At 54.1% G+C, this 22089-nt stretch overlaps 6 protein-coding genes across 6 annotated transcripts; 3 read left to right on the top strand and 3 right to left on the bottom strand.

Moving 5' to 3' along the window:
- Nucleotides 1–987: 987 nt before the first annotated feature.
- Nucleotides 988–1977, top strand: CTAM01_03134 (ribokinase; the record flags this gene model as incomplete). The annotated part of the gene is made up of 1 exon (XM_060519171.1): nucleotides 988–1977. The coding sequence occupies one exon, from the start codon at nucleotides 988–990 to the stop codon at nucleotides 1975–1977; it is 990 nt and encodes a 329-aa protein (XP_060386170.1).
- A 251-nt stretch (nucleotides 1978–2228) lies between these two features.
- On the bottom strand, nucleotides 2229–6098 carry CTAM01_03133 (ubiquitin-conjugating enzyme; the record flags this gene model as incomplete). Its single annotated transcript, XM_060519170.1, has 10 exons — nucleotides 2229–3115; nucleotides 3173–3262; nucleotides 3323–3516; nucleotides 3762–3781; nucleotides 3862–4068; nucleotides 4152–4511; nucleotides 4782–4820; nucleotides 4894–5780; nucleotides 5870–5964; nucleotides 6052–6098. The coding sequence occupies 10 exons, from the start codon at nucleotides 6096–6098 to the stop codon at nucleotides 2229–2231; spliced, it is 2826 nt and encodes a 941-aa protein (XP_060386169.1).
- Nucleotides 6099–6786: 688 nt separating this feature from the next.
- CTAM01_03132 (uncharacterized protein) lies at nucleotides 6787–7640 on the bottom strand (the record flags this gene model as incomplete). Its single annotated transcript, XM_060519169.1, has 2 exons — nucleotides 6787–7303; nucleotides 7483–7640. The coding sequence occupies 2 exons, from the start codon at nucleotides 7638–7640 to the stop codon at nucleotides 6787–6789; spliced, it is 675 nt and encodes a 224-aa protein (XP_060386168.1).
- Nucleotides 7641–13613: 5973 nt separating this feature from the next.
- CTAM01_03131 (uncharacterized protein) lies at nucleotides 13614–13910 on the bottom strand (the record flags this gene model as incomplete). Its single annotated transcript, XM_060519168.1, has 1 exon — nucleotides 13614–13910. One exon carries the CDS (start codon nucleotides 13908–13910, stop codon nucleotides 13614–13616), a length of 297 nt encoding a protein of 98 aa, XP_060386167.1.
- Nucleotides 13911–14348: 438 nt separating this feature from the next.
- On the top strand, nucleotides 14349–14645 carry CTAM01_03130 (uncharacterized protein; the record flags this gene model as incomplete). Its single annotated transcript, XM_060519167.1, has 1 exon — nucleotides 14349–14645. One exon carries the CDS (start codon nucleotides 14349–14351, stop codon nucleotides 14643–14645), a length of 297 nt encoding a protein of 98 aa, XP_060386166.1.
- Nucleotides 14646–20531: 5886 nt separating this feature from the next.
- On the top strand, nucleotides 20532–20996 carry CTAM01_03129 (uncharacterized protein; the record flags this gene model as incomplete). Its single annotated transcript, XM_060519166.1, has 2 exons — nucleotides 20532–20581; nucleotides 20672–20996. The coding sequence occupies 2 exons, from the start codon at nucleotides 20532–20534 to the stop codon at nucleotides 20994–20996; spliced, it is 375 nt and encodes a 124-aa protein (XP_060386165.1).
- Between the last annotated feature and the right edge of the window lie 1093 nt (nucleotides 20997–22089).

Here is a 22089-nt window from a genome sequence, read left to right as displayed (position 1 = left end):
TACGCTTCCACTAACCTTCCACTCCTTGAAAGGTGGCACCGTTCTTCGGCTCGGCTCTTTATTTGTGTATGTGCTGTGTCCGGAGTACCTGGCCCAGTGTGCCAGCCTCCCAGCTGCGAACTCCCAAGGTCATAGGTGTCAGTCTTTTCGCCTTGTTTCGGCAAGGACTAGGGATGGAAAAATTGGGGAAGGGGGACATGTTAGGCATGGCATCTGTCTCTCTAACTGACTAAGGTAAGGTGTCGGGTTGAATCTCTCTTTATTCCTGCGGATAGACATCTTGTCAGAAACCGTATCGCGTTGCCACATCAAATCACTGCACTGCACTGGGCCTCAAACGACCTGATCATGCTGACCAGAAGCGAGAAAAACTAGCCGACAGTGGACCCTGCCTTTTGTCTGTTTTCCCTGCTTTAACAGCTTTTTCTGTGGAAATTCTCCAGTAACGCCAACAACCCAAAGATGCACTATCTGCAAAGACTGCAAAGACTGGATCTCTTTCCGGTCCCTCCCGGTCCGTAGGGCCAATCCCTCGAGCAGGCCATGGAGAGGATTCCCACCCGGCCCCCCTGCAACATCACTCGGCTGCCCCTCCCACCCTTACGCTACAGAATTCCAACCGCGAACCTGGCAGCCAATGCCCCGCCAAGTGCATCATCATCCCACCTCCGTTGGCGTTGGCTTTGGCGGGGTCCTGTCACCGTTCGTCGGCTGGGAAAATTCAATGCCTCACATCCATTTCTCTGCCCCTCACCACCCGATCTACCGTTATCTCACCTCAGTACCCGAGCTGCATTCTTTCGCTCGGAAAGAGAGGCCTCTGTCTCATTAAGATACCCGATTGCGACCGCACGATCCGAATCATAAAATATCTCAGGTTGCCTTTTCAGGTTGTCTTTGACGTTGGCGATATCTTGATCATCTTTATCGCCGAGGAGGGAAAACACGAGAAACCGAACACCGAGAAAGAAGATCGAATTACCAGAAATGGCTGCCACCAAGACCCCCCAGATCACCGTTCTCGGCTCCCTCAACATCGATTTGACCTCCTACGTCCCCCACCACCCCCTGCCGGGCGAGACCCTCACCTCGAACTCTGTTGTCATTTCGCCTGGAGGAAAGGGCGCAAACCAGGCCGTCGCCTGCGCCAAGCTCTCCCGCTCCCGCGAAGCCCCCAACGATGCCGCCGCCGAAACCGCCTCCGTCTCCATGATCGGCGCCGTTGGCAGCGACTCCTACGGCGACCTCCTCCTCAAGAACCTCGGCGAGCACGGCGTTCGCACCGATCGCATCGCCGTGGGTAGCGACCTCAAGACCGGCATGGCCATCATCGTCGTCGATGAACCCACCGGACAGAACCGCATCATCCTCGCTCCCGAGGCCAACCACGCCGTCACCCCCGAAAAGTTCGGCGCCCTCCCCGAGACCCTCGACCCCAAGCCCGACCTGCTGGTGATGCAGCTCGAGGTACCCCTCGAGACCGTCCTCGCCGCCCTCCGCTCCGCAAAGGCCGCCTCCGTCCCCGTCCTCCTCAACCCCGCTCCGGCACAGCGCCTCCCTGACGAGGCCTACGACGGACTCGCCCATCTCGTCGTCAACGAGACCGAGGCCGCCATCCTCTCCGGCTGCGACGAGTCCGAGCTCGACACCTCCGAGGGCCTCAAGCGCGTCGGCGAGTGGTTCATGGCCAAGAAGGTCAGCAACGTCATCATCACCCTCGGTGGCCGCGGCGTCTACTACGCCAACAAGGAGGGCGCCGCCGAGCTCATCGCCGCCCAAAAGGTCAAGGTCGTCGACACCACCGCCGCCGGCGACACCTTTGTCGGCTCCTACTGCGTTGCCGCCGTGACCGCCCAGGCCAAGGGAGTGGCTTTCGATATTTCCTCCGCCATCAAGAGCGCCAACAATGCGGCGGCCAAGACGGTCGAGCGTAAGGGCGCGCAAACATCCATTCCTTGGAGAGATGAGCTGCAGTAAAGAACGGCTGCATGAGATCGAGTAAAAAAAGTAAAACGTAAAACCATAAAACCGTATACCAAAATAAAAACAAAGAAAAGCATTAAACATTCAGGCGTCAGCGGACAAAATTATAGTGAAAAGGGTGAATGAACACCATACGAATCGTAATTCGGGTGCTTCTAATTCGAATACTCTTAGACGCACACGTGTGCATGTATGCCTCCTACTCCTATAAACCAAGACTGAAAAAGCACAAGCTGCGAGCCCTCTCAAGACCACCAGCTCGTCCAACTCCAACGGCTGAATGACTTTCTTCCCTGGCCGCGAGGGGACTCTCCTCCATGCGCCTGTCTGTTCCCTGCTTCATGACCTTCATCTCGGGTGCCGGCGACTGAAGATGCCAAGCCTCTCAAAACGCCCGGGCCTATCGAGCGCGGGCTTCTCAATGCGGTCAAATGATTCGCAAACCTATTCTTGAATCCGGCCCCGGTTGCCGCCTCGCCGGGGCACGTTGCAGTTGATGGCCACCGCTTCCCTTCTTCCGCGACTTCTTCCGCGCGAGGCCTACCCCAGTCCAAGTCCACTGCCAACGTCCTCCGACGCCCGGCAGACCACCCATTGTACATTGCATCTGGTTTTCTGACTGTCACGTCTCTACCGAGGCTTGCCTCTCGCCTAGGAATTACCGGAGGGCTCAGCATATCCATTGGTTCGTCTCCCAAAGACAAGTCCATCCTGGACTTCGCCCTGAGGGGCCTTTGTGGTGATATACGATGAATCACATTACGAGCTTTCGATGGCCCCCAATTTCCAAGGATGATGCTCGCAATGGGATTGTATGTTGGTGCTGGACTTGGGGACCATGGTGATCGGTGATTATGTTGCTTGACGATGGCCGTAGCAAACGTTTCTAGTTTTGTGCCGCCTTCTGCTATGTTGTCGATGATGTCATTTCGACTTTGGCAAAAGAATGCTGAATGGTTGTACTTGACCGAAACGCGTATATACTCGAGGTTTGAATCTCCTAACTGATATTCCAAGTCATCAATCAGCTCATCTGACCTGTGTTTGACATGGCCTTGCTGCGTAGTCACGGCAGTGGAGCGAGGCGATTTGACTAGGACTTGCGCGAGCAGCAGTACAATGTCGTCATTACCTAGTGTTCTGTGCCACAATCAGACAATTATCAGAAACACCCGGTGAAAGTACTCACGTTTGAATAGGATCATCCCGAATTGTCTCAAGAATACAACTGTTGCCAAGCGGAACGATTTGGATATCCATGCTGTGAATACACCCATGCCTGAAAGGATCTAAGTTGATGTTAGCATGGAGATCAACATCGAAATTTACGTCTACGTACCTGTAGAAGATGGATTATTGAGTCTGCTCAGCAAGGCAGACTCATATTCAGCAGAGGTATCATCGCAGAGTAAGCCGTTGAGAGGTTGACACAAGTGGCCTGAAACCTCGACGGCAACCCAGAAGCTTGCCGTGCTGCCATCGAGAGCCCTGATTTCTGGGGTGATACGAATATTCGGTACGAGCACAAGGGAGCTGTGAGACGTGTTTCTCTCTCCTGAAATATTTGAGTGATATGAAGTGCTTGCTTGAGCAGCCAGAGACGAGTTACTAGAAGACCGCATGAAATTAGAAGCACCGCGTTGTGGTGCTTGGGATACTGCCTCAAGGCCATCATCGTCATCGAATGGCCCAGGAATAGCATGTGAAACGAACTTATCCCAAGCTGGTGGTCCTGATTGAGATCAGCAAGTGTTATTCAATCTCAAATCCAGACTCACGATGCGCTTGTGGCCGTCCGCTGGGTAAAGAATGTTCCTAGCCACCATTCTTCGAACGAGGCATCTTCCCGGTCCCATGGTTCCCTCGCTTCTTCCTCACAACGAGTGACTCGCCAAACGGTCCCGAGACACCGTCTACACCCTCGTCAGTCTCGGCAACTGATTGCGAGCCGCTTGCATCTCCTCGGGACTCCCCTCCAGAACCACGCCCGAGTCTCTTGAGAACCTTGAGCGGCTGCGGGACTTCGGGACCGCCCCTCTCCGATCCGTTCTCCGCCTTGTCGGCGAGAAACTCCAGCTCAAACGACTGGCCCTCGAGGGATGCCATGTCTCGGGTGGCGGCTGGATCTGGATCGTGGTAGTAATGGCCTGTTGGGGCACTAAGGCTACCTCGTGGATGCCGCGCCGGATCGAAGGTGTCGGCGTGTCCTGGTACGTCCTAAGACTTTCGAGATCCGGCCACGAGTCGGCGTAGTGTAGCGTGTTGGTTGCGAGGCTGGTGGTGGCGCTGTCGTTCGATTTGACGCGTCGGAGGCCGAACCAGCGTCTCGCTGGCTTGGGTTCGATGGCACCGGCTGCGTCCCTGAAGTTGCGTGAGATGAAGCGGGCGGTGAAGCCTGCGATGAGTAGCATGGGTACGACGGTGACGAGAACGATGAGAACTGCGGCTACGGGAGTTGAGAGGCCCATAGTCGAAGTAACAAGACGGTAAGTAATGCACGTGATGATCTGACGTCTTGGAATGATGATCTATTATTCGGGGGCCATTGAAAAGTTGTATGTAGTAAGGCTATGTGGAAGAGGAGAATGTACCTACGCAGGCAAGTCTACATCCCCTCCGCTACAGGGGAAGGTGAACGTGCATGCTAGGTGAGCTAGGTAATGTCATGAAGTTTTAGAGGTAGTCGCTTTCAAGCAAAGTCAAATCCGTCATTCCGACGCAGGCACGCCCTGCATGCTTCTACGTTTTTCAGGTGTCGCCGGGCTGCTTCCCAGTGTACGCTGCAAGTTTTCTCTCACAGCGTCCACGTCGCCTTCCTCCATTGCAAGGAAGTTGATCTGTTATCATTCATGGTCAGCAGCCGTCCTAGGTCCATTGTTCACGCATCTGAAGGGAAGAAAGGTCACTCACCAGGTCATCCCCACCCGACGTCGCCCCGTACAAGACCGCCTCAGACAGGGACGTCGCGATGCCTTTCTGTACTCTATCCTCCCAAACGCCTTCCCAATTCCATTCCCCAGGCTTTCTGGAGACGGAAGGCGCACTACCGATAGGTTTCCTAACAATGGAGTGAACACTCCCGCTGGTGGAAGGCTTCCTCTCAGGTAGCGGAGGCGGCACCTCCACCACCTTTGCTTCCCCTTCCGCTTCGCCTTCCTTCTTCTCCTGAGCACCATCAGCAGCCTCTGCCACTTTGTCGCTCTCTTGCTCCTTTTCACTCTTCTCCTGCGGTACCGGATCGCCAGGAAAACTCTTGCCCGTCTGTCGCTGACGTGTCCGCCACCCATGCCACGCGCCAGGGTTTCCCGCAGCTTCGAGAGGCACCGAGTCTAGCACCTTTTCGTCATCGAACGTGCTCCGGATATATCGCAAGACCTCGTACGTGGAGACCTCTCGCCTCGAAGTGTCGAGATACCCAGGCCGTCCTCCGAGAGGCGTCGCCTTTGAGCTCGGCGTCGACGTAGTGCTGGGTGGCTCCCCACCGCCTCTGGCAGGCGTCGCGGGCGGTTGTTGTTGCTGCTGGCCGCTGACCTGTCGGCTCCCCGCGTTGCTTTTGCTGCCCCGCCCAAACCAAGCGGGAAACCCATGTCGTAGACTGAAACCTCCGGGCGGTAGGCGCTCTGCGTCGGTGGCGCTTACCGTGCCGTTGTCCTGAATGTCGGTGGTGTACATGTACGTGGTTAATGGTGTGATTAGGGGGTGGAAAATGTCTGTTGAAAAAGTGACCAGTGGCGGTAGTCGAGGATATGTGTCTGGGAACGAAATCTGAAATCTTAGGATAGCCGTAGCGTAGGGTCCTGCGAATAAGTCTCAGTACTCTCTCCGTTCTTCTCTTCACTCTGGGTCTTCCTCTCTCATCGTGAATAAAGTCCGGGGGCTTCCATACCGTGCCTCACAAACATGACGCCGGACCATAGCATCGGGTCTCCTGGCGTCAAGCTCACAAAGACCCCCTCCGGACAAGCCTGCTTCAGGCCAGCACTAGTGTACAGAGGTTAGCAACTTACACGCTTAAATCAGACCTCAGGGGGTGACGCTCGATGGGGTCTGGGTTTGGGGGAAACTCACAATTCGGCCAGGAGGTGCTGTCGCCGCAACGACGGCATACTGCCCATCCGTAGACTCGCCATTTTTTCTCATAAACAAAGCATCAAAAATAAGGACTTGATGAGGATGAATGTGCCGCGATGAGAGGAAGCCCGTCTTGAGACATTGAACAATGTCTCATTCATGCGTGAAGCAAGGGCGGTCATGAAAAGCGGTAAGAAATTCTGCCGGCCCAATTCCTTATCGTGATAAGCGAAATCTTATCTTATCAGTGATAGCGAGGGCTGTTTTTACCCCACCTCCACTGTACGTCACAAGCTACCCCGCCAAAAAGTGTTCACGGCAGGTGTAGCGATCTCGGTCATCTCGGCCGTCGCGTCGGCGTCACTCTTGTCGAGGCTGGCGGCTCGGGCGGAGAGAAATTTCAGTGGATGAGGCGTGAATTACTGAGTTCTCAATTCTCTGTGTATACGAGGGTTCGCGAACCGCAGCGTGATTCGGCCATGCACACAACAATGACGTTTGGGCAAAAGGAAACCCCACGATGGCATCGATCCGTTCAGAAATAGAGGGGTAAAATTTTGGTCTCATGATCTATTCACATCCGAGAGTTGATATCCCAATATGCAGGTGACTGATGCTCGTCACTCTTACAGCCCTGGCATCTTTGTGCCACGTTTACGTGTAGCCCCCCAAAGCAGTGATGCCTTCGAAGGGATGAATAATGACTTGCGCGAGAGGCTTCTTACTGGGCCATTATTTCCCGAGGCGGGCCTCGATCTTGCCCTTCTCCTTCGCCTTGATCTCGGCCAACTCCTCCCTGGTACTGTCGAATCTCGCGTTCACCTGGTTGAAGGGGTTCTCCGGGCTCTTCTCAAACTCCTTTCTAATCTTGTCCTTCTTCTGTTGCTGACGCAGGCCCTGGCCCGAGCCGTCGTCCTCCATCTCCTTGAGCCGACGCTCCTCGAATGCTGCGTACGCCGCCTTGAAACGTCGCTCGGGGTGGCGGTCAATCTTTGCGTTGTTGTCGGAGCCTGTGAGGGAGAGGGCGTCGAGGGCGTTGTCGATACCGGTGGCGTTGAGCGCGGCAAGCGAGCCTCCGCTCTGATCGCCGTCCAACTGTGACAGATCGAGCCCACGTGTTTTCTTGACGGCCGTCTTGTTGTTCTTGGGTCCAGTCCGTCCGGGGGTGTTGGCCTCCTCCTCTTTCAGGAGCGCATCCTTCTCGGCCTTCTTTCTGGCTGCTTCTGCCTTCTTGGCGGCTTCCGCTTCCCTAAAGGAGGGATGATGTGGTCAGCCATGGCACTGGGTTGGTTTCCTCTCTGTGGGGTACTGGAGATCTCGAGAGATGGGGAAACGTGATGCATGGAAGCCGGTGGTGTCACATGTGGGACACCACATCGTGGCGGCCGAGGGGAGGTTGCCGTAACGTTGTTCGTGACTCCTACTCACTTCTTTCCAGCTCCCTTGGCGCCCTTGCCCCAGTCAGCGTCTTCAACGGCAGCCCTCTTCGCGTCCTCGGCAGCGGCCTTCTGTGCAGCAGCATCGGCCTTACGGGCGTTCCCGGCAGCCTTTTTGCTATTCTCACCTGCTCCCTTCTTGCCAGCCATGTTGTCTCCTTGTGATGCTGGGTGTTTGGTTCGGTCACTGGTCGGCGATATGCGCGATATGCGATGCGATGCGCGGGTTTGCAACAGTCGTCCGTATGCGCGTGCTTTATGTAAGGTAGTTTGCTTCTCTGTATGGCCGCGTGCGTGGTTCGTGCCTAGTGCCCGGGATGTTGCAGTCGAGCAAGTGGTGCGTGTGAGGGATGTTGTGAAACCCGAGGGGAGATGGGAGAGGGGAGAAAACTAGTTGGATGTCGTTGTCTCCTCCGCAGACCTATGGGCTAAATGGAGAATGGGTAAAGCGGAGCGGAGCGTGAGGGAGGTAAGGCAGCGTAGCGTTGGACCCTCCGTGTTCACTGGTGTAAGGTGGTGTAAAGTAGCTAGGGCCGGTGCGGCAGGCCAGGGATGAATGGGGTGAGGTCGTCAAAAGAAGCTGGCGGGAGGGTGGTGGACAGTGTAAAAGCCGGTGATTTGGACGGTACCTACCTTGAGGTAGGTAGCCGGGTCCTTTTCCAATAAAGGTACCTCGGACTAGTACCTCTGGCAGGTATTGTTTCCAGGCTCTTTTCATCCGATGCAAATTGTGGCTCTCAAGCATTGGATGACCGGGACAGATAGCCTCTACCAGATTTGGAGACGGCGACCAACAGACACGATCGCTCGAGGACTCGGTGCGTAGGTAGCCACAGCATGGCTTTAGGGGTATGCCAGCAGCTACCACCTCGTGTTTTCCAGCTAACTCATTCTACTTCATCTACTCATGTCGCACGGATTCAAATGTCATGTCGAACCGAGGGAGCTGAAGCAGCGAGTCCCTCACACAATGAAGGTATCTCGGTGATGAAATCGCAACCGAGGTACAGTGTCGGTCTTTATGCAACACACCGTGCGGGCGATAGTGGGGACAGCCCGTCACCCCGTTTGCAAACGTGCGTCACACCATACGACTGACTGACTACCTACCTGACTTACCTTACGGAATACCTACATATTCATTCGTACCTACCTATCCGTATTACTTACCTACCTATACACATCCATAAACACCTACCTTACCTTATATGGATACTTTCCCTTCAAGCTATTGGCACATGTAAAGTAAGGTAGGCAGCTACATAACATACGCCGCGCATGGCAGCATCGCCTGTCGTCCTCCCCGACCATCTAAATCCTCATTAGCACAGCATTCGATAACTCGCACGCACGAGGCAAGATTGAGTAGGCCGGCATCGATGCAAGTTACTCGCCCTTAGATTACCCTCTTTCTCTCTCTATTCCTCTCTTTACCGATCCCTATAAACGGAACGAAAGCCGGATAGCGTCTTCCGTATCCCCCGACCATTGTTTGAACAGATCGAGTCATATCCCTTCGTTCCGCCTGTCCAACGCCAATCTATCCGATCCAGTCCATACATTGGGCATGAAGCGTCTTTCATTGTGCTACTCAAATCAGCATCCCGTGTTTGGTGAGCTTACATTGATGCATGTCTTCGCGCCCCCTTCGCGCCTTCTTCCGCGCCCTCGCACAAACATGTACCAGGGACCTAATCACCACCTACCGAGCTACTCATGCCTGTGCTTTCACCGAGTTGACACATCAGCCACTCAGAGGGAGCTTCGGTGAACATGACCTGCAGTACCCTGCCCTTTTCGGTATCGAGACCTGCCATCGTAGGTCCGTCCAGTTGTGCCACGTGCCACTTTCTTTCTGGAGGCTTAGAGCTTGCAGGAATTGAGACGTTGCTAAGTCTGGCAGCTTTTCATACGTTTTCCCAGGGTTGTCTTTAGTGAATGGACGATTGACCCTGGAAATAGATCTGTCCCAGGCTCATCGGACCGCGCCTGCGTAGTGAGTCCCTTGGTGCTAATGCAGTGTTGCCTCTTCACCACCACAAGCCTGACTCTCTGTCGGCAACGTCAGGAATGGAATCTTCTGTTCTTCTGTTACACAAGAATGCGCAACCATAGTTCGTTGGTTGGTTCCGCAGCAAATAAGTGGGCGATAACCAACCGGAACCCAGCGGTTACATCTACACAGCAAAGGTCACACTGTCCTTCCTGGATCATACCCGCTGTGACAGAGTACTAATGGCGATCAATGTACGGATAACGTGCATACGCCCAACCTTTGCATAATGTGGGTTGCTAGAGAGGCAGGCGGATGTTTACCGAAGGTGCGTCCAATGTTATTCTCGGCAAGATACATTCCACAGTGAGTGATGAAGTACACCAAATAGGCATTTTACACGGTCTAGGTTGCTCTCTGAACGCTGTACAGTTAATCCCCTGATGCTTCCTTTGTAAAAAAAATTTCCCTGACAAAATAGGAAAGCAGAACGAGTAGGAATATACTAGAGCACGAGCAGAGACAAATGCGACTCGTTTCTTGAGGGTGCAAAAGACGGTCCAGCTCGCCATCACACATCTTCAAGTCCATTTCAGGTGTCTTCTATCAGTGATATTATGCCGCGTGTCTCTGTCTCCAGTGTTGTCAATATATCACGGCTCCTTGTGTCCACGTCAGCCCTCCGGTCTGACGTGTCCGCGGTGTTGTGGTGCTGTGTCGATGATTGACCACACGGAAGAGCGCCTGGCAAAGACTCCACGACCTTCAGCATCCGGGGGGGCAGAATAAGATTCCTGTCGGTACGGAGCAGAAGTTCCAGAATAGTCTCGGATAATTCAAAACACTTTCACCCCTGAGCCTTGTGAAGGGTGGCTCGAAAGCTTCTATGGCCCGGCCCGTCAAGGTCTGTTGTCTAGGGCTGATCAACCGTGGCATATGCCTTGATCTGAACTTCGGTGAGTCAACGGGCGAACCACCCCTTTGAGCAGGGTTCAGAACGTCGTCAACCGTATTGAGGCTCACGGTTCCCTGGGCTGACAATGAATTTTGCTGCGGTATAATCAGCGGTGTAAGCAAGTAATCACTGGCTCTAGGACCTGGAGTGGGACCCATGGCAGCCACGTATCGCAGCAACCGTAACGTCACCTTGTTGTTTCCCGTGAAGTATTGAGCACAGAGGCATCCGGACGCCCCGGACCCCCTAGTCGACCACGGGAGTGCTCAAGGGCAGTTAGCCACCCATTTGGAGTTTCCAAGGTCAAGCATGGATGCCAAGTTGAGAGAGCAAGGCGACCTTAGCCAGGTTTGTTGCTCTTAGCCGGGCAGCCTGCGGGGATAATTGCACGACGTCTGGTCGTGACAATAGTCGTATGACGTGACGCCATCCTTTTCCCAGGCGCTTGACATCACCTGCCAGGCTTGAAGAATAGTTGTTGAATGTCTTCATATCTGTACACTCGCGGACTGACGGAACCAAGAAGCACGTGTGGAATACGGAGTTGGCCTTCGAACCCTGTTAGGATATAGTTTGAGCCCGGAAATTCCGCTCCTAGGGAGCAGGCTAGGATGCCAAGTCCCCTTGCTCATCCTGCTGGCTCTGGTGTAGGCCACCCTTGCAAACTCCCAGCTCACGGTGTCAATGTAAGAAAAGAGATGGGCTTGCAGGCGGTGAGAGATCTACAGGGCTGTAACGAGTTGGTAAGTGACATGTCACATATCGATTACGGGGAAAACTTACCAGGGGGGCGCGCGCGCAGAACCCAATGTGGGAGTCAAGCTTTAAGGCTTCCAGCCTAGTGATTCTGCGGTGGAGAAGCACCCCCTTTCCTAGGTAGACAGAGCGAACCCTGTTTCTGGCGACCTACCGAGCCGGTGAGTCGCCTGACCGAAGGTGAGTATGGACTACTCGTTCCTCTTTCATGTGTCTGAACAAGGATTCCTGAGCCGACAGTTGCACAGACTCCAATCATCAGCTATAAGGAGCAAAAAGCAAGCGTTCGAAGAGTGTAACGCCAGAGCTCAAAGGCATGAAAGGTTTGCGGCGAGGGCTACCTAGCCAGGATCAGCTGATGCCCGTGGGTATGGTCAACAACATAATTCATTTCCCTTTCCAAGGTCGCTAACAAGACAAGGCTCGCGCTCCTCCAGCAGATCAGTACTCAGCAGACCCTGCATTATTGTAGATATGAAGCTGAAACTCATACGCCATGTATATCTGCACTGAGGAGTCAGCTGATACAGCTACGAGGACATCGAGAAGCTAGGAGGATAGACACGTGCATCTAATCAACCGTCTTACACTCAAGGTATACTCTCATGCGCATGAGGTGCCACGAAGGTTCTTTTATATATATACATATATATAAAAAGCTAAACTCGCCGTGAGCTGAAGAGTGTGCCTAGCTTATAGTCAACGAAACACATCATCTCAATGGGATGAGGTGCATCCAATGCGTACTTACCCCAGCTCGAACATTGAAGTAAGCAGCTGGCAAAAAGAATTTGTGAAAAAGATGTGAGCCAACCCTTGTACAATGGAGTCAAACCATAGCAACTCCCCGGCGTGGGCTCGAACCACGAACCTCCAGATTAACAGCCTGACGCGCTAGCCAATTGTGCCACCGGGGATACTCGAAACGAGTCAGTAAGAAAGGGACCTGGATCGTGGAAAACCGCGTCGTTTCCGGCGCATATGCATGGCGGAACTTCGTCACTGCTCAGATTTTTGAAAGTGTGCTCCAGGGTTAGGGCGTTTTTGAAGCGGGAACTTGTCGTGGACGGCATCGGGCCGCCCCATAGAAGTGGGTAGTAGTCAGTGCTGCAGACCAAAACTATGCTAACGGCAGCAGCAGATTGCTTGGTCGCATCAACAGATACATCCCACGATGTTGACGTTTTGTTGCCAGATGGTGGGACAGGAAGATGACTCAGTCGTCTAGGAAGCACCGGCGCCCTTATTGAAGAAACTCAATACTGACCCGGAGTGATACTGCAAGGGTTGCCTACATTCGGGCAAGGTTTGCGAAAGTTACCAGGCTCGGAATTCGTGGCTCTTCGGTGGGCAGACCAGCCTAGTAGACATAGCAATTGTGCTCCTCAAGATGGGGGCCTGGGCGTCGTCTGTATGCCCTGAAAAATGGCAGATCGTAACATGATCTGATGGAGAGCCAGTAGATCGAGTCGAAGCAGGAGCCAACTACTTACGCCTCAAGAAAGCAAAGCAACTAGCACAATTTGAGAATATTGGGCAGCAAGTGGGAGGGTGCCATGATGCGAAATGGTACCATGTCGGAAGTGATGGTGTAGATTGAGGCAAGCGCCTTCGTGCATCCAGGTTAGAACGTCTGAAAGCGGCGGCAGAAGCCGACCCCAGAAAAGGTATCTCGCAGTCCAACGCCTGAATGCGAGCCGTCCCTCAAGCGTTCCTTTTGTGTGAACGGCTCGGCGGTGATGGACATGATGCATACTGGTGGGTGACGGGGTGGTCTTGGCGTTGTTTGTCGAGGTAGCGTGACCTTTAATTAGCAAGCCAGCAAGCAGTCGAGAATGGGGGCCAAAATGCCATGTTGCCAGTATGCTGTAGCTCGAAGTTTGACTTGACTTCTGCCGTCGATGCAGACGGATGCCGGGGGTGAGTGCAGGGATACCGTATACTCACTTCACGGACAAGGCGTTTGATAGCGTGATCAAATCAAGGGATGAACAGCTTAGCTCAGCCCGTATGCAATGAAGTGCGGGATGAGATGCGACTCTGGGCGTAAGGATACTTGGATCAACGGCCGGTTTTCGGTTCGAATGGTTTGATGTGCTTTGGGCACGCACAGTGACAGCCATGCAGATTGGCTAGCTGGCAGGCGAGAGTGAGCGAGTAAAGGTGGCCGAGGAGGGGATTGGGTAGTATCAACACACCGAATTGACGGTCACTGTAGGTCCCCTTGCAGGTCTCGCAGGTATCGCGAGAGAATGACGGGCCAGCGAGGCGGTAGGCGGAGAACGGCATGCGGCATGCGGCGACATGCTTGATGCTGCGGCCCAAGAAGGAAGACTGATCAGGTGATGTTCTGCGAGACATTAGTTCGTGATATGACAGACGCAGATCACGAGTTACCTGGCAGGACAAAGGTCTCAGCTTATTGACTTTTGCCGAACAGCTGGCCAATGTAGGGATGACAAGCAAGTGCCCATCTTGGCAGAAGCATGGGAAAGAAGAGCGAACGACTGCAGGACAGGGAAGAAGGCAGCCGTCTCCTGCAGCAACTGATGCCCACTGCATTGTTTTTTCCCTTTCTTTCATTTCTGAGCATCTTGAGGCATCGAGATGAGGCGGTAAGCTGCAGGAAGGCGAGAGTCGGAAGGCAGATCGAAGGTCGGGGAGGGCTGAGGACTGGTAAAGAATCCCGACTGAGGGTGGATCCCAGTGAGGGCATTCGCAAGCTGCACCAAGGCCAAGGTTAGCTTGGTCCGCGTTGGTAGAAGATTGCCGAGAAACATTCCCGTTCTCGGCTGTGTCTTCCCACGTAGTTCATGCTGGAAACTGGGGGCACCTGTGGTGTTGTACTAAGGCATTGATCGCATGCGCAGAACGGCAAACGGCTGAAGGGTCAGAATCGAAACACCCAGAACGCCTTTGAACAAGGACATGCGGTCAAATCATCTCCAGGAATGAAAGTGAGGTTAGTAGAGTTGAGTCGAGGTATTCGCGTGTACTCCGTACCTGGATACCTTTCCAAGTGCTTCGTGCCTGCCTTGTCCACTTACACCGACGTACCCAGTACCCCATGTCTTAGGTAAGCTGGGGGGGGGGGGGGGATCTTGGGGAAAGCCTCGAAGGACTGGAAAGACTCGGGTGGGAAGGAGGGGATGGTATGTACATCCTCCCAGGCTGGGTACCTTTACCGCACCAAAGGTATCCGCACCTCAGCCAGACATGGAATGAGACTCTGATCTCTGCTTCCCTTTTTTTGTGCTCCTTGCTTTTTCCAAAGGCACATGGCCTTAACGACCCGCGATCTTCGCATACAACGTGCCTTCCTTCTGCTTCGCGCAGCATGATCCCATACATACGAGGCAAGATGCGCTGCGTGTCTATTGATGTTTTTCCTAATCTCAGGCAGGTGTGTTTGTGCAGATTCGCTGTCTTGGGCAGGTGCTGCTGCACCTGAGAAAACCACGACCCAGCCATTACCAGCGCCAGCATCAGCTACGCTTGCGTATCTGCATGTTCTATTGTCTGCGTGTCTAAGTTTGTGTGAGCTTCCTGCCCACAAGAAGAAACGTGTAAGTGGCAGGTCCACCGTCCAGGCAGAAAAAGACCAGTCAAGGATTCAGGACGGGACGTTACGTGCGTACGGCTGGTTCCTAGAGTCTACCCATACTCCCGTCCTTGTCGAACCCGTTGCCTCACCGACTGCATCCAAGTTCGGGACCCCAAAGAGACGCATCTCGGATCGACAACCACGGCTAAGAAGGGAACGAAGTCGTGTTGTGCAACAGAGTGAGAAAACCAAACGGCACGACAAAGGCGGGCGGGTCGCAGAGCGGAGAAAAAAGGAAGTGGTCGAGGCGGAGAGAAGAGAACATCTTGGCCCGCAAGGCGGCTTGCTAGGTTGCCAGAGCGGAAAAAGCAACGTTGTCAGTCTCGGTCAACCCTACATCACTCCTCGCGCATCACGCCCACCGCCAATCTCACCCTTGGACGTATGCTTCCTTTTTCCGCTCATCGATTTCCTTTTCGCCAGCAGCATTCTCCCACCACCGCCTCAGACTAGGTATGCCACCCACATCTCACCTGCCGACCACTGGGCGAAACCAAAGTCGATGGGTATCCATACCGCTGTGGTCGGAGCCATTTCTTCATGCCCAAGTCTTGAGTCTCTTGACCGATTCTTATCGGCCCGCACCCCTCAGTGGCCGCCTGGTTGTTGACCCAAGAAAGTCAATCGCCAATCGACACAACTGAGACAGACCCTCCGGATCGACGACAACTGACATGACAGAGAACACAGACAAGACAGCCTGTCAGGACTGAGACATGCCGACCTTGACTGCCCATCAATCAAGCCATCAGGCCCCATTTGGGGCACAACCTACCTGCAAAGCTCAGAGTCCAATGCGACAGCTGATACAAACGCACCTGTAACTTACGCACTACCTACGCAACACTTACACCCAAAGACCTAATCCCCAGGTTGCAGCAGCCGCCTGCTCCAGCCTCCAGCATCGTCTACCCGCTGTGCCCGCTGTGCCCGCTTCGCCGCGCACAACGTACAGCATGACCTCGATGCAAGCATTGGTACATGCAGCCCGCAGTTTCCAGTCAATTGGGACGGGAAGGACGGGAAACCACATCGTGGCACGCTTCCGTCCTCTGAGGATACGGATACGTTACGCAACAAAGCTTGGGGCTCCGCTCGTGCTCGCGCCGCCTCTCCGACTTGGAAGTCGTCTCGCCTTTACGCGAAGTGATCACCATGGGAAATGCGGTCTTACGATTCGTCCGGCAAGCGGGCGTACTCCCCCGTGCTGGATAAATTTGCTGCAAACCACGGGCTTGTTTGACCCTGAAAGTGCTCCTCGCAATCAACCCGGCCGTTGGGTTTCTTGGGAGCAACCCCTGCTATCCTCCCCCACTCAACCCGGGATCCCAGGAGTACCCGTACCCAGCAACCCAGACGACAGGTCCAGCGCCGCCAGCAAGAGATGATACCGCCGGGGGTGAGGAAACTTCCAGAGCGCTGGTCGGCAGGTCTTTTACATTGTCGTCACCTCCGCGTGCGCGGGGCTTTCCACCCGACCGGACTGCAAGTTGCTGCCCAGCGATTAACAGTCGAGCCAGGAGAGAAAGTACGTGAATTCGCTCGTATTATGATCAACAATGCAATACACTCATCTCAACTCATTTACGCTGTTCATTATCAAGCTAGCCGCTGGCTGTTATTGGGCAAAAGGCAGATAATCGGCCTGCCGACCACGCAGGCTGCACCCAAAACACCCGAGAATTGCCTCGTTGCCTCTCTCACCGTCTCGCCAACTATCCGTACTCCGTACACAATACACCGCACCATCCCTGTGGACCGAGGGCAGCAATATTCGTACGCAGTGGGTGACTTCTCAAAACCCACTCAACCTCATTTAGGAAGTGGTAGAGAAGCTCCAAAGGATCCACAGAAGTCTTCGAAGCATCAGCATGGAGACGAAATGGTGGCCACCAGGATCCCTCCCCGGCAAGACCGAAGATGATTCTGAAACCGACGACCAGGAGTCAAGGTTCTATGATCAGCCTTTCAAGCAGGGACTCATCCTGACCTGGCTTCAACTAGCGAGCCCCGTTCCTGACGTTGACAGGTCATGTGGTTGTACAATTCCAAACCGGCCGTCCCATCGGAAGTGAACCACCCCTTTTCTGGATCCCGCCTACACGCGGATTTAGCTAGGCTCGGTCAAGGGAGAACTGGGAGCACATCCCCAGCCATTCGGCTGCTCCCCTTTGATGGGTCGCCAAGCGCCGCGTGGCGAAGGGCTAGGAGACTTTCCACTACCCCTGAGATCCGGTCATCCGGGTCTAGAGAACATTGCGTAAGAGCGAGGATGCGTACTTTTTCGTACCTATACCGTTGGCCGCTCGGACAAGTTTGCAACAAGCTCGTCGGTAGTGCTTTTCGCTCCAGACCAGCGAGTGCAGTGCCAACTCTAAGGATGTGGTACGGATGCTAGTAAGATGAGCAAGCTGTTTGTCGTACGATCTCGAAAATGACAAGTTATGGCGCACCGGACCCCGGAAAATTTGTTGTCTACGGAGTATTGTCTTCACTTACAAGTGGGACATGATGCTATCCGTTGAGATCACGATCCTAACCGGGCTGTCGCATCTCATAGGACCCCGGGTGCAAGACACAATTGTCCAGTATTGATTCGTCCGGAAGAGAACTATTTACCGGCACTCCATTGCGGTGGTGAATCCATCACAACTGCTTGAACGAAGCCGATAGAGTTTGGGCGATTAGGCTGCCCCATCGATTAACGACGTCAAAGTTTTGGTAGAAAGCTGCCAACATCTGGTTGAACTTTGGAGGTCTAGTTGAGCATCACCTGCATGACATACCTACATCCATGATTTGACCCCCCTGCCTGTAGCTAGTCGCCCTCTTCCCCGGACCGGAACTCTGTTTGGCCACAGCTTTCTAAGAGCTCCACGAACTGCTTTCTACTGATGAAGCATGCACGGGACAAGATGCAGCCATCCATCGCATTTTCTCCTTGGTCTGCTGCTCTTCTGTCTACCTTAGGGGAGAAGCGAGTCACTAGGCCCTCTCCGCAACGAATATTCTCCTTGTCGTTTCCTGACGACGGAGAGAAATTTCCTGTTGAAAGATGGATATGATGATAGTCGGCGACGGAGGGCCAGAGAAAAAACGGGACCGGTGAGGAGAGGAGGAGAGGATACAAAACGGTACCTTTGCACTGATACATTCTCAGAACCAGCTACCTTGCGTTTCGGCACCAGTTCCGGCACTCGCCCGATCAGGGCCCAGAGGAACGGTTGTATGGGGGTGCTTGGACGCTTTACTGGGATTCGATACTGGGTACCCCTGACCTAGCGTGGAAACGAAAGCCAATTTCCCTGATTGCGATGTACCTTGGAGGGGATCACCGCCATTTCGTTTTGCGGGCCGACTTTTGTTGGTGCTCGTGGTAGCTCAGTACGGGTGCTCCAGGCTCAGCTTTCTTCTTCGGCGGTCGACATCACTCCCAAATTGCACGATAACAGTTGCCGCCAGGGCTATGGCCACCTTGAGCCAGGGTTGTTCTGGGTTCACCAACGGCGAAAGCGCGGATGCTATCCGGTCACGCTTTGTTTGGAGGAGAGTAGTAAGGCAAGATGGAAACAGTTCCACGCCGCTGCAACAACCTGCCCAGCACGGCACACCTCTGCGCAGCGCGAGATCGCAGACAATGGCAAACTCTGTTTCCGGAAATGGATTGAGGGAAGAGGTATTCCGGCTTCCGGTCCCAAGAGCCCCGGCAGTGGGCATGACACAGCTGGTACAATTGCTCTGGTGTATTCAGGGTTAGCCAATACTTCCTCATTGAATACGGGTAGTTCACGACGCCACGAGAAGATCGTCCATCGCAACAAGCATCCTCTTCGCATAAGGTTACCGAAGTGTTGCCAACTGTGACTAGAATGCACCCGTGTCCCAAGTAGAGACACCAGGCAGATGTTGCCCTCACCTATTCCGTGGTGGAGGAATATTTTGGGCGCAATGATGCAGCTCGGGGAAGAATACCAGCCATGCCACATGGTTTTGGACAGGGACCAGCCGTCATCAATCCACTATATTTGTACGGAGACTCATGTCCTGCAAACTGGGGTAGACCTCGGTTCTGGGCTCAGCAGTGGAAAGCTGCGGCGCTGACGGGGGAAAGGGGGCAAGATGAAGAGGACGAGGGACTCTGCTCTATGCGTACGAATACACTAATTACTGTTGATCCGTAGGACACTCAGGCACTTGGCTCGAAACCAGCTCGCTATGCCCAAGCTCGAGCCCTAGCCTGTAATTCTCGCCAACAGACGCCCTCATTTTCCGCGTCTCTCAAACTTTGCGTTGACCTTCAGCCCCTTGACCTTGTCAGATGGACCATCAATAATAGGAGTGGCAAGTTGGCAAGCAGCACACTCCTGACTATCACCTACCGTCCCGGCTTCCGCGACGCCCAAACAAGCTATTTAATCAACGAGTTGTGGCCACTGTGTCCGAGCGCTCCTGCAAGATGCCGAGCAGACCAAGACCCCTATGAAGCATTGGGAAAGAAAAGCAATTGAAGTGATGAACTGCGGCAGTCACCCAGAGCGACAATTAAACAGCCTCGTCTTGCTGCAACAGCCTATCCGGCTAGAGTGGCTGGGAATGCGAGATCTAGCAGCGAGGATTCTGCGAGCAGGGTCAGAGAAATGACGGCCAACGACCAGGGTTCCTTAACCCTTGTCAAAGAAGAAAAAAAGACTTTTTCCATTCATCACAACCCCGGTTGCTTCATTTGTCGGCTCGTGTTTACAACTTCACCGACACAACGGATGCCTCTGGAGACGGGCCAACACTGCGGCCTGGTCTACGTAGTATGGATATTCGTAGTGTACATACCTACCCAGCCCATGCTGGCCCAGTCCGTTGGTTCGTCTCCATCGCCCACTTGTCGCTGTTAATCAAGGTGACACCAGGGCTATTTCGTGCTGCCCCATGCTGTGGGAACAAATGAGGACTGCAATTGTACGGAGTAGTACTCGACGACTCGTACCTTCAGGCTTCGCCAGGACAACGTCAACACTCAGTCACGAATCCGTACAGGATAGTAAAGTGCACTACAACAAGCACGTGAGTCCACCGATCCTACCAGTCTATTCTCCGGGTGCCGACGTGTCGGTCGAGTGGGCAAATCCAGGATGCGAAAACGCCTGCCGAGAGTCTGAACCGGGGCAACGCGATTGTCATTGAACAGGACAGCCAGCAAACAGGCTGACTGTTTGCCAGCGCAACACAACCCTCTTTGCTGCGGAGTAAGATGCATCGTCAAGTGACCAGGCGTGCGCAAGTAAGATGCCGACATGTCACGATATGACTCTTTGAAAGAGGGGATAGCTAAAGGGACGGATGAGAGACTCAGGTTGGGCTTGCATTGCACCGCCTGAGTCGGTTCGTTTGGGTGTCCGTTCGCCTTACAACCTCTACACCGTTGAAGAGGGGGTCCCTAAATCAACCGCTCGCGCGCAACAAAGGTGTGCTGTTGTCATTCCAATCGGAAGCTGTCATGGTTAGGGTGCATGCGACCAACAGGACCTCGAGCCGTACACTGGGCGCTTGAGCAAGCAAGCTGCAGCAGTCTTGAGGGTCGCCCTCTTCAGACGTCACGGCACATACCCCATCGACGCTACCTTGATTTACAGTCACAGGCGGAATCACGTCTCGGCCGATAGAGCTGTGCGACCTTTGAGAGGCGCCTCTCCACAATCGCATACGGCCGCTGCAAGCACCAGTACTGTGTGACTACGGATGCTCTCTCGTATTCAGCAAGACGCCGAGGCAAACACATCTACGGGGCCGTACGTTGTGCATCTAGCAACACGTATCCTTACTACCAAGATGAGCGAGTTGCGAGTCTATCTATACAGGCCCCTACGTCCTGATTCCAGAGATCCGGCAGAGAGGCTCCGAGTCAGTGTGCGGCGGCAGCGGCAGCGGGAAACCGTAACGGCAACGGCTTCTTTCCCTTCGAACAGCTCAAGGCCGACGACGCTGGCGCAACAGGTGTCGATATCCGCCGGGAGGGACACTCCGCGGCCCTGGTCCTGCTTTCTTTCATTCACCGCCTCACAAAAGCGGACGACGAGGTGGTTCTATCAGCCCGGCCTTGTTACTCAGATCCTCGGCGCTCTGATGCAGGCTCTCTGGGGCGTGATAAGCTCCGCGTGCGACAGGAAGCATACCCGCGTCCCACCTCAGTTTGCCCAACAATAGGGAGTCAGGGAAAGCTCCAGAGGAATATTCAGGATGATCCGTAATGGAAGCCCACCCCTGATGTCCCAATCAAATGGCTGCAAAGCTAACGTCTTGTATTTGTGCTGCCGCTCACCGCAAAAGATCAGGCACAGGCAGCGCGGGGAACAGGATTAGTTCACCCTGCTAAGGAGGCGGTCTATTACTGAGCCACAGGGACAGCCTGGGTTTTTTCCCCATATCGCCCTCCCTCGACAATACAGTCAACTAGCGTTTGACCAGCCCTCGGTCGGTGGTTTCTTTCATCCAACAATCCAATGTCGACCCCCCCCCCCCCCTTGCTACAGCCTACAACAAAGCCAGCCATGCGACCCAAGTGCCGGGGGTTGTGAACCTTGGGCTGTAAGTACACACCTTGCACCTTGGGTGCCTCACATCGCAGACAAGATACATCATCTCGTCTTCTCGTCCGCCCATGGAAGGCCGGGAAACAACAGTACAGTGTCGAGATGCTCGTCTCGCTACCCATCAAAAGGCGTTTGACAGAAGGGCACCATACCACAATGACAGTGCGCATGGTTCTAGTATTCAAAGCACAGTATGCAGGTTGAGAATGGTCTGGACAGACACGACCGAAGAACCCAAGGCTGATACATGCTGGTAAATGAAGCCCGAAACCCGGGTGGTTATTCGAGCTGGATTTTCCGAGACAAGCACATTGTGTCCAAGGCTATCCGTACACCAATACCTACTATGGTACTCCGTGCACCTCACGATGTAGTTGCCACCAGAGCAGACAAGGCGAGATGGGAGCAAGGGACCGGGATCAGGACGGAGCAGATGCCGTTGCGTTGCGCATCACAGGCTTTTTGGCATTACGATGCGATGCGATGCGATGCGCTGCGATATGGGCCAGAAGAGAGTGACGGGCACTTGATGGACGCGTAGTCGCTACACAGCGGCCATCGACGAAAGTGCAGGTAAATGTTGGCTTTCGTTTCCTTGTCCTGCTGTAACCTGTTGCGTCGGTTGGCTAATTTTCTTTTGCTTTTCTTATTTCTGGCGCCCTGCAACTACCCACACCCCAATTCCGAGTTGGCTCCATTTGCTCCAA

The sequence above is a fragment of the Colletotrichum tamarilloi genome, assembly GCF_030869305.1.
Source record: "Colletotrichum tamarilloi strain Tom-12 chromosome Unknown Scaffold_7.1, whole genome shotgun sequence".
Classification (NCBI taxonomy): domain Eukaryota; kingdom Fungi; phylum Ascomycota; class Sordariomycetes; order Glomerellales; family Glomerellaceae; genus Colletotrichum; species Colletotrichum tamarilloi.
This window is presented reverse-complemented; position numbering and strand designations above follow the sequence as displayed.